Here is a 12362-nt window from a genome sequence, read left to right on the forward strand (position 1 = left end):
ACAAATGAGGAAAAACTTGGTTGTGTGATTCACCCACAGGATTCCGTCCGATTCATAAAGGTGCTAGTTTTACAAGCTACAAGCTTTTGCTTTAATGGTTTGCACTCACCGGCCACTTTATTAGGCACACCTGTCCAACTGCTCATTTATGCAGATTTCTAATCATCCAATCATATGGCAGCAATTCAAAGCCTTTAGGCATGTAGACGTGGTGAAGATGATGTGCTGAAGCAAATATTATTATATTATTATTATATTATTATAATATTATTAAACTAAGTATCAGAATGGGGAAGAAAGATGATTGAAGTGACTTTGAACGTGGTTGTTGGTGCCAGACAGACTGGTCTGAGTATTTCAGAAACTTCTGATCTACTGGGATTTTCACCCACAACCATCTCTAGGGTTTACAGAGAATGGTCCAAAAAAGAGAAAAATATCCAGTTAGCGGCTGTTCTGTGGGCAGGAATTCCTTGTTGATGCCAAACGTCAGAGGAGAATGGCCAGCCTTGTCCAAGCTGCTCGAAAGGCAACAGGAGCTCAAAGAGGCACTGGTTACAACCGATGTCTGCAGGAAAGCATCTCTGAATGCACAACACATCCAACCTTGACGCACTTTGGCTACTGCAGCAGAATACCACACCGGGTGCTGCTCCTGTCATCTAATAACAGGAAACTGAAGCTACAACTCACACAGGACATGGACAATAGAAGGTTAGAAAAACATTGTCTGGTCTGTTGAATCTCCATTCTTGCTGTGACGTACTTCCAGCAGGATAACACGCCATGTCATAAAGCTGGAATCATCTCAGATTGGTTTCTTGAACATGACAATGAGTTAACTGTCCTCAAATAGCCTCCACAGTCACCAGATCTCAGCCCAATAGAGCACCTTTGGGATGTGGTGGAACTGGAGATTGCCACCATGGATGTGCAGCCGACAAATCTGCATCAACTGCTAAGATGCTATCACGCTAATATGGACCAAACTATGTTTCAACCTTGTTGAATCTATGCCACCAAGGATTAAGACAGTTGTGAAGGCAAAAGGGGGTCCAACACGGTACTAGTAAGGTGTACCTATTAAAGAGGCTGGAGAGTGTATGTAATTATATATATATATATATATATATATATATATATATATATATATATATATATATATATATATATATATATATATATATATATATATATATATATATATATATATATATATATATATATATATATATATATATATATTTACATAAACATATGTTAATGATGCAGTAGAAAAAGAAATGTTTTTCTAAAGAACCTGTTTCCACTTCATGATTAAAGAGCAGCTGGGCCTCAAGATGTCTGTCATATTAAGGGTGTAATATTAAAAGCCAATTACTGTGACAAAAGTTACAGCTCAAGGCATCATGTCTGCCTGCATAACTAGTTTTGCTTGGGTCTGAAGGCACCGCAGCTGTGAGATCTGCAATGATTTTTGGCAGCTTTATCGGAAAAAAAAAGCACCACTGTTTTTTTCTTCTAACCACACCTCTCAGCTTTGATCACATGCCCATTGTTTGTTTGTTTATCAGACGTCACTCTCAACTGGAAAAAAAAGGATTTAATTACTTACTTTCTGTATATCTTTATGAAGGATTCCTTTGTTTATTTATCTATCAGTTCTTCTACCCTTTGGCATGCACATCTGCTGTGAGCGCCAGCTTTTTTCTGAATAATGTGAGTCAGAATTTAACCGTCTGTTTTTACAACTAATTTCCAGGTAATTTTGATCAATTTCCGTTTTTCAATAAATATTTCAATAACTTGGTCTACTTTTTTTGCATTGAATCATCAGAAACAGCAACTAAACTAAAAGAACAGCTGTTTTATAATGAAGAACAATAATGAAACTGTTTAAAACACATACTGTGGATCCTATCATCTATAATTAAAATAAAAGGATTAAATAAAATTAAATTTATTTAAATGTATAGTTTTAAACCCCCAAATTTGAATTGACTTAAAAATTTTGTGTCCTATCTGAGTTTAGATTAAAATTTATTTTCTGATTCTTTATGGTGCCTATTTTGTAACTTTACGCTTCAAGTATTTTAAACACTACTTGCTTCATCCAAGAAAAAAAAATTCACTTAAAATCCTGAGTAAACTGAGAATGCAGTGAGAGGTTGAATTGAAACTGAGTGTTTAAGAAGGTTAGTGTGCCCGAATATGTCGTCTAAGCAGGACCCATCAGATCACACGTCTCTTTAAAGGTAACAGAATCTGCACATAATCTTTTATGGAGAATACTAAGCGCAACTTCTGCAGCCGTTTGTAAAGAACGTCCTGTGCTCAATCCGGCTGCTTCTGAGAGGTTTGTCTGATGTGGCACATCAGTCTGGTGTGACCACAATGGAACACTGTGTCCATGCTTTTACAGGAGTGTGTTTGAACTCTAACCTCTGTGGTAGAGAGCCTCTTGTCACCATTATCACTGCCGATTCCAGAGTCCGGGCCGGGGTTTTTATTAGGATAGAAATCTTCCATGCTGGAATCACGCAAGAGAAGTTCTGAATGACATTATGAAAAAACATCATGCAGACACTGGATGTGTTGTATACGAGTTTAAGCATCAGTTTAATCAAAACATAAACTTGATTAAAGCAGCCCTCACCTGTCTGTCAGGAAGGGCTGTGGGAGACAACGTTTTCCAAGAGTTGGGAGGTCCAGAGAGTCTGGCTTCTTTTCTATCCTGCAGGCTTGGATGTTTAGATACTTGAATATGTGAACTTTTCCCTTTAGGCAAATCTGAGCATACAAACACACAGAGGGAATGTCCACAAGCTGAGCTCTTGCAATTGCTACAGAACAAAGTGCATCTTTTTATCCACTAGATGGCACCAGAGTTATTTCTATCTGGGACATGATTTAAAGTCATATTCCTTACAGTGGCTTGTTGCAGCCCTTTAAAACAGTAATAACTGGTTTTAAAGCATTTTTGCAACAGTTTGAAAGCACAAACAGAATCCTATAGTGAATCCACATACCTGTGCTGGTGGAGACTGCATAGGATTGTTGTCTAGGATGATGGTCTGCAGCTGACTGAGCTTCCTGTAAGCTGGAGGGATCTCTGTGATCTTATTGCAAGAGAAGTCCAGTCTGATGAGGGGCAGGTCGGCCAACTCTGATGAATATAAAGTAATAACTTTAGATTATTTGAGAGGCTTAAGACTCTGTGTAGAGCAGACAAAATGCCCACACATGAGCTCAGAACAATCAACCTACAACAAGAAGGTTTTGGTATTTCTGTGGAAGGATGTTGAAGCATATGGAGACCAAAGCACCAAAAACCAGATCTCATCACTAGGAGGCCTCAGTTCTAACCTCTTCAACATTTACGTCACTTAGCAGAACAGGTGACAAATATGAGGAACAACAATTAATTGTTAAATCTTATATAAAAAAGGAATGATATTAAAATTCCTTTCCTGAAAGGGATCCAATCACACGTAAGTCTCCACAAAACAAGTTTAACTGTAGGTATTTAATGGATCTTCTCATAAAAAAATCTCACAGTTTAACAAAGTTATACTCTCATAAGTTTCAAGGATCAAAACATTGTTTAGGAGATGGTTGTTCCTCCTACTGAGTTACAGCCACACTGTCTCACCATTTTGTTTCTAACATACATTAATAATCCCAGAGGGTAAATTTAAAAATGTAGTGGCTCATTTTGTGGCCTTCTTCATACAGTGATTGTGGAGGATATCTGTGGGCTCTCTCATAGACATCAGAATTACAGCAGTTTGGAAGAAACCTCTGACTGAACTGTTGTTGAGTTACTGTGTTATGAAGAGAATGATAAATGCTGTCCATAATGGTTTCCTCTTTCCAAGCATCAGTCTTTGAGCAATCACCTTTAGAGGCTATAGAGCAGAACACAGAACAGAGCCAGGCTTCATTATCGGTTTGTAAAGTCATTTGTTCAGATACTATGAGGTAAAAAAATGCTCTCTCTTGTATTGATATGTGTCAGAAATCAGTATTAAGTTTTTGTTATTAAAGACTGCCTTGCTGAAATAATTTGGATAAAATTGGCCAACTTTGGTTGAATTAAAAAAAATGGATGAGCTAAAAACCCACTTGTGAATTCTTTGAGACTTATTTGATAAGCCTTTCAGAAACAATATTTTTAACATCCTTTTTGATATTGAAGACTTCTCAGTCATTTAGGTGACTGATCTGGTGAGGAAAGATCAGAGATCAAGACAACAATACTTTGCACTGAGCAAGGCTCAGTGCGAAGTATTGACTTCCAGAATTTTCAATCTCATTGGGCTGCAAGTACGCCTGCCCTTCAATATGCAAGCTCTCTTGTCAGCAACACCTGCACCAAAACCCTGGGATCACTGTGGTGATTGCTTCACCAGTAGAATGACATGTTTGGAAGCAGTATAATGGTGTGGGATGGCATCCCTTTCCCTAGAAAAACAAGGCTTTTCATCAATGGAGGCAATCTCAATAAAAATAGATACTTAGATGACAAAAAAGCAAATTCATGAGGGACTATCCTAAACATTTGGAAACAGAGATGAGATGATCTACCCACAGAACTGACCTCAGCTCCATTCAACACTTGTGATCTTCTTGACTTTGTATGATGCTTCTACTCTCGTTCTACTACTTGTTTGTTAAATTAATAAATTGCCAATGGTCAAATAAGCTATTTGGCATTGGTAAAGAAAATCTGTCAAGTTCTTTATGATAGCTAGCAACCCCCATACCCCTCTTTGCTGCTCATTCCACAAATGCATGCTCCTGATGGATGTACCATCCTTCAAAAGGTCAACCAACAGGCTTTCTCACATAACATTTACTGCTAACAAGAAGAAAATTAATCTTCCAAACACATTATTGTGTTCGAACATTCAAGCATCAAAGGGTTTGTTTAGTATAGGAACACAAACTTTTAGCCTGTTATTTTTACAATAAATAACTAGGATAGAAATTGTGCAGCCTTTAAGATGGTCTAGGTTTGCTTTTTTAAACATGCTAGCACATTCTTAGATTATAATCTTTCTTTCAAATTTCTAATTTATCCAATAAGTTTTTAACCGTCACCCTCTTCACCTGTATCTCAATTTTGGCACCATGCACAAAGAAAACTTTGTTATTTTTTATAGATGCCAATCAAATTGTCTTGTTAAATCATAACAACATATTGTCGTGTAATGTTTTATTTTTATAGACTGCAAGAAAAGTCAACACAACTTAATTGATCTACTTTGGTGGTTTTGGCAGTGTCAGGTTTGGCGTGCCTGCCAAAAGTTTCATTTATAGTGCATGATTATGCTTCAGCAGACAGTGAAAGGCAAAAATTAGCTTGGTGATTGATGGACTGACCCTCAGGCAGCATGTGAAGACAATTCTTCCTGATGTTCAGTTCTCGTAAGGCTTGCAGCCTCCCCACCTGAGTGGGCAGGATCTGGATCTCATTGCAGCTTACATCCTGCAAGGGGAGACAAACGTGTAGGACATAGGAGAGAATATGGCTTTCAATCCACAGAAGGTTGTGTACAGGGAGGCAATCCCCATCCTCACCAGTTCCATCAGCTCTTTAGACCTGCCAATCTCCTCCGGGATGGAAACCAGCTTGTTGTTGCTCACGAGCAAAACCTTCAGCGGAAGGTTGAACAGGTATTTGGGCAGAACTGACAGAAGATTTCGACTGTGGAGAAAGATGAAAGACTGACCCACTTTTAAAACTGCAAAGAGAGGCATCGGGAGTCGAGCCTCGGCAAAACAGGAAATGTCTCTTTCAAGTGAACTTGCTGCTGTTGTTAGTGCAGTGAAAAAAAACAGGAACAAGGAACTCTTTGCAGGCATGAGGCTGCAAGCGTATAAATACATGAAACAAAACTGAAAGCACATTGCCCGCAAAGCCTCACCTGATGTCAAGGTAGGTCAGCATCTGGAGATTGATGATAGCCTCTGGGATGCATTTGATGCAGTTGTGGTAGAGGTTGAGAGACTCAAGGGGGGCGAAAAGACACAGCTCCGGGGGAATTTCTGTGAGACGATTCTTGGACAAATCTGTAAGAATTGACAACAGAAAAGGAATGTAGAAACGAAAGACCCCTACAGAGGCTTTGAGTTTATTGTAACTATAACAGGGTTGACAGAACGGTCAATACATGCACAACACAGCATGGGATAACATTTCTCCTCATCAAATAAAGCTGGGATATTTCATCTCAGTCCACACCTCTTAATATCACTCCATGTTGGAAATTCCTTTTTAGAGCTTTGTAAGCCATCTGAATAAATACACTCAGTCCTTTGGGGTGTATAATCACTGATTTTACTATAAAAAGTGAATGCATATGCTTTTATCACCTCACCTTTTGTTAGAATTACAATGCTTTAGTTAGACATTTATCAAAAAAAACCTCCCAGTATTAAAAGAGGGAAGCTTTGTAGACCGAAATGCAATCTGATTTCAAGGTTATCAACGTGTCAGACTCAATCTCTGCTTAGAAAACGCCTTAATGCACCTACAACCCACCAAAAGCAGTGATCGGCTTATTGAATTTAAGATAACAGGAAAAACTATGGAGCTCTTGTCAGTATTCTGACAGCTTTTAAATCAGTGGATCAAGAATAGAACAACCACCATCTCTGGTGAACTGTGTAAATAGACTACTGAATGATTTAAAAATAAAAAAAACTAGACACATTTCATTGAGAAGATGTTTAAGTATTCCCTCTAGAATGATGAGAGACCAATCCCTGAGCAAACTCTGCTGTATTTACTGTCATGTACCCCAGTGTTTTACATCTTGATAGGTCCCCCATCAGTAACCCCCAGCCCTTAATAAAAGTTTAATACACCTCATAAGATTTGAAAATTATTTTATATAAGCCAACAAACAACAACTCCTTCACATACAAATGGCGAAAGCCTCAGATTTTTTTACATTTATTACTTTAATTTAATCAATAATTTAAACAAATCCGATTAGGATTCCCAGTCTATGTCTTTCAACTTAAAATGTGTTATTATCAGCAGATTAATACCTCAAAAACTATCAATGTTATGACATTATATGACTTTGAAAATGCAAGCTCAGACATCTGTCCATCCATTTTCCTAACCCCGGATATATTGCCAAAGTCTGTCCCGGCACACCGTGGGTACGCCCTGGACAGGTCGCCAGTCTGTCACAGGGAAGGTCAGACAAATCAAAGGTCAGATCAAATCATAGTTCAGTACTTCTCACTTTAATGTTGAATAAATATATGATAGCTTATTGAAAGGTTTTGTGCACTTTTTCTATCTAAACATTTACCTTCCTGCTGGTATTTTAGTCACGTTTATTTCTTAACTTATACTTTAGAAAATAATTCAACATTCAAATAGATGAATATGGCATGATTGCTAAATAAACAAGATGCTTAAAAAAGTTAGGAGAATATTAGCAACGTTTCTACAAGTTATAAGGAGATCTGATTGACAGCTGAGGATCCTGAGAAGAAGAGTTTGGATCTGCATCTGTAATACACGCTTAGGACAGGTTTCTTACTGCATATAAAAACAAAGTGTTTTGAATGAAGTTCAGTGTCAGGCAGATAGGTAGTGTAATATGCAGCACAGACCAATTAAAGTCCCCAAAAAAAAGACATCTGCTAATTATGGAATCCTGCCCCCAAGAAGATTCACCAAACATCTTTAGGTGATTGGGAAGCATCCTACAAAACTGAAAATTGGTCTAGAAAATCAGAAAGAAAACCTGTGAAAAGGCTTGAATTAGTTTTCCCTGTCAAGGCACAAAGCTGCATATACCTCGAATTCTGCAACAGAGCATTCCTGCATCCCTAAATAGCCCATGAAAGCTCTGCACAAGTACAACTAAAGGTCTAAAAAGAAAAAGAAAAAAACAGTTAGAAGTCTTGAAACTGCATCGCTGCCACAGCTCAGACTGCAAGCTTCTCTCTGCCTGTTACAGCCATTGTTCATTAAGATCCAAACAATTTTTCAGTTAAATCAATGACCAGGCCTTCTCTACAGTAGCCTTTAAGAGTGATCAGTGCCTTTACAATTATGTGTTACCAAAATAAACGTGTTTCCGCCCAAAGCCTATCTCCAGAGGTTGCATTTGAAACCATCTTAATCTGACCGTCATCTATTTTACCATGCTCTGATTCAATCTAAGAATTACTTTGCTCCAGAGCCAACATCAGTTACGTTGTAGAGATGTTTTTATTCAGCAGAAATAAAATGAACCAAACCTTTCTCACAATCAATAAAGGTGTGTGCAGCTTCAGCCTCTTATAATGAAATATTTACTCCCACACAAACATCAAAGTAAAAGGGCCAGCGTGAGCTTCTATCACGTCTAAAGTTGTTCCTGAAATGTTCCTGGTCATTCGACAGAATGTGGACCCTTTTTTATCTTATTTTATTTCACAGCCTTACCTTATAATAAAAAAAATTTAAAAAATGCTTAATCAATTATTGAAAAGGTTTAAATTGATTGATTTCTAATAATATTACTTCATTTGCTCCAAAAATAGAAAAATGGATTCATGATTTTTCCTAATGTAATTTTGCACATATTTTAACTTTGATACTTCAGCATTTATTGCTATGAAGATTTTTGAAACAGTGTTCTGTTTATTTTATCGATATAGTATTATTTTTTAATAATATAAATGACTTTTATAAGTAACATAATCTGCATATTTTTCAGATAACTGATCTGCATTTGCCATGTTGATTTCTATGGGATTATATAAATTCGCTTCCTTCCACTCCCTTTCAAGCAATATTTATTTATATGTCTAATTATCCTCAGTTTGATAGGTCATTGTATGAATGTATAACTGATGATTATATTGTTTTTGTGTACTATTCTTATTTAATTGCTTGAAATAAACCATTTCAAATAAAAAAAATTAAGTTTCTTCCTATTTCTAACACTAATATCTACAAATGTGGTCAAATATTTTCTGATTGTGACCTCCATTCAGAACAAAGGTTTTCTTAGTAGAAAAAACACTTTTGTTGGAAAAAATAGACAAAAACTGGATCTGGTGGTAAGATGTCTTTAGAACATACTGAATAAACTTGATATTTACCTCAAAGGCTTCCAGAATATTCAAATATAAAAGCAAAAGTTACAAATTACATCAGTTTTTGAATTGACTACTAATTTGTAAGAGCAGTTGAATAATTCATGTTCTTGTTTGTTTCATCTGTTTCATTTGTTGTCTTACAGTTAGACTTGTCCTTTATTTGTTCATTATTAGTTCATTAACATTGATTATATACTGATTATATTATTCTACTTTTTTGTTTTGTGGTTTTTGTAAAGAGCTATAGAAATAACATTTGATTGATTAGTTGGTTGAAAAACATTAAAAGTTAAGTGAATGGTAAGATCATAACTCTATGCAATTACCACATTTTCTTTCTCTTTTGGCTTTTTCCATCAGAGGTCGCCACAGTGAAGCAACCTGTCTTTCGAGGATGAGTCACATGGTTAACTTGGCAATGTTTTACGCCAGATGCACTTCCCTTCCTAACCCTCTCAATTTATCCGGGCTTGGGACCAGCACAGAAGCAGAGAAGGGAATAGGGAGCAGCCCGGATTTGAACCCTGGTTTCACGGACAGAAGGCGCCGCAAACCAGCACGAGCTAAACTGGCTCCCCATGCAATTACCACATATAGATTTAAAAATTGTTTTATTACTATGCCATATTTTTATTCAACCTTTTCAAATCTAGTATTAAAAAAGGTCCTTTCAGGTCTTTATTTTTCATTGGAAAACATATTTTTGATTAATTTAGAATCTTTAATAGTAAATACAACATAATGTAACTTTTTACTCCTTAAAAGGGTTTCTTTCGTATTTTCTTTTTTTTCTTGTTTGCACAATGTCAATCAGTGCAAGTGGGAGGGACCTGCTCACCCATTGGCTAAACCTTTGGCTTTCTAAGACACCAACTCATTGTTGTTCAGTGTGTCACCATTTAGAATGTGCAAGGTCAGAGGTCATTTAGAATGGCAAACTGCAGCTAACCTCACGTAGCTTTAAAACTTTAGATGAACCACAGACAGTTTGTTAACAAAATAGGCTTTACGTAATTTTAATCAAATGTTAGAAAATGCTTGATGCAGCTTTTGACCATGTAACAGAATTTCAAAGATGAAGTAATCCTGCACACTATGACACAGACTTTCTGGAAAAAGAAGAAGGATGTAAAAAAAAAAGAAAATTGAAGAAAAATGAATTAAGAATTAAATGATTAAAGACATTTGATAATGTGAAATATTGAGGTCATCTATTTATTAAATCAGAAGGAAACATTTTAATTAAAATCAAGATATCTTTTTAAAAGTTAGTGTGGTCTTAACTCAAAAAATATTCCCCAGATAAGTGTTTGTCAAAAATCATAAGCATAAACTTATTTTTTAATTTATTTTTTCATGTGTTTCATGTGAAAAAAGACATTTTCTGCAGTCTGTCACCGCTGAGGCTGATATATCAAATATCCAGGACGTTTAAATAAACTGTAATGTGATTACACACACTGTGCTTCCTTGACCATTGGTAAAGCCTGACATTAGCTACATTTTTACAAAACAAAGCAAAAACACACACTTTGCACTGTATTCACCTTCAAAACTATTATAGATTCGGCCTGCAAATGTGTGTGGGCGTTTATGCGTGAACAATCCCATTCTCTGAATTATGTCCAGCTGACAAGATAATTAGAGATCTCTTGAGGGGCTGCACAGCCCAAGATAAACACAAGGCTTTCATGAGACCTCATTGAGGAGCCCCCTTCCTCTTTGTTTGAAAAGCAAACGCATCTGCTTCTTAAAAGCAATTACATGTGGCTAAGGCTCTTTATTAAACAATTGCCGCATGGATAGCCACTCTATGACCTGTGGAGGCCACAGAAGAAAGAACAGACACCAATTTGTTTTTTGTTTTTATTAATTATGGACAAATGACTACTAGTTGTTGAAGCTAAAAGATTAGCAGAAATGGGTCCCTGGGCTTCTGTTTTTAAATGCAAACGGAAGTGGATTGACAGGCCTTCCCTCTGCAGCCTCAACTGTCAGCGCTTCACAAGCAGAAGTGAGAAGCAGACGATCAGACAGTCAGTGGCACAAAGGGGAAAGCACATCAGGAGGTTAAAGGGAAACAGAAATGACTGAAGGACAAAGACCAAAGCTGAGGTCGTGGGGTGTGCACGCTCTCCATTACTGACGCCGCTCCCTCAGGCTTGGCTCCTGATGATGGAACCCAGCTGCAGACACACAGACAGTTCCATCCATCCAACCCCCCCTTTCTCTCCCCACAACTGGGAATTTGGTCTACAGCGCTGAAGTTGTGATGGTTAATGATAGAGGGATGAAGAAAGGGCAGAAGGGTGGGGGGGGGGGGGGGTCTTCATCCTTCCTCCTCCTCCTCAAAGTGAGCACCATCTGCAGAAGGTCTTTAATCCACCTGCTGGTTGCCTGCAGCTCCCACTGGACAAGGCGGGCGAGCAGCCCATCAATGCTTCACTTCACTGCGCTCGAACACTAAAGCAGCAATCTATTCATTTAAGTGCAGATGATGCCTGGGCTTTTTGTGACACAGCAATATCTGATTTGATAGACATCCTGGTGCATCCTGAGCACAGAAAGAGTTTTCTTGACATGGAGTTACTATCAATCGATCGTTTTTCTGATTTTGCCGTATATCATTTTTCATTTGAATGTTGCATCGCAATGATTGCGTGTCAATGACACTTTTTTTTTTTACAACAAAATGTGGTTATTTGAGTCTAGCTAGTAGATTTTAGGCTAATTCCTAGATGATTGTTCTTCTTTTCAAACAAAATTATGGTGAGTCTTAAAATAAATTGAGATTTCTGCTGATTGAAAAAGTTTGGTGTGTTCACCAGACTAACAGGAGGCCGTCTAAAGTTACTCGTTATGACAGATCTTAACTGTATCAATAGATTGAAGCGGAAGCTTCACTTCCCCGAAAAGACATACCCTTTAACGTATGTGTCAGGTGCAAATTCACACATAGTTGTCTAAAAGTATGTTATGGTGGATGTTATTCACTTCTTCCTGCTCTTGGTGCTTTTTAAAAAAAAGACACAAAACTTAAAACGACTTTTTTCCATCAGTCCACACAAATCGTGGCTGAATGAAATGAAATCCCCCACCACTTGCTCTAAAATAAAAAAGCAGAAGTCAAACACGACACCTCATCTGCACAGACACGCAGGATCACTTCAACAAAACTAGTGGTGCAAGTTTCAATTGTCTGTTCCTGAGTTAATGTTGCTTTACTCAGCCTGGATATAACTGCT

The 12362-nt window shown here is 37.4% G+C and overlaps 1 protein-coding gene across 2 annotated transcripts in view; it reads right to left on the bottom strand.

Moving 5' to 3' along the window:
• Positions 1-12362, bottom strand: part of lrch2 (leucine-rich repeats and calponin homology (CH) domain containing 2) — a 42677-nt gene that overhangs the window by 26317 nt on the left and 3998 nt on the right. For both annotated transcript variants that reach the window (XM_011483441.4, XM_011483442.4), the window contains exons 2-7: positions 5931-6075; positions 5584-5710; positions 5386-5491; positions 3030-3166; positions 2657-2790; positions 2443-2530 (exon numbers count right to left, since the gene is read on the bottom strand). In XM_011483441.4, the coding sequence (XP_011481743.1) occupies positions 2443-2530; positions 2657-2790; positions 3030-3166; positions 5386-5491; positions 5584-5710; positions 5931-6075 (737 nt within the window). The remainder of the gene's footprint in view (positions 1-2442; positions 2531-2656; positions 2791-3029; positions 3167-5385; positions 5492-5583; positions 5711-5930; positions 6076-12362) is intronic.

This window comes from Oryzias latipes, chromosome 14, assembly GCF_053564925.1.
Source record: "Oryzias latipes strain Hd-rR chromosome 14, Olatipes_Hd-rR_3.1".
Lineage (NCBI taxonomy): Eukaryota > Metazoa > Chordata > Actinopteri > Beloniformes > Adrianichthyidae > Oryzias > Oryzias latipes.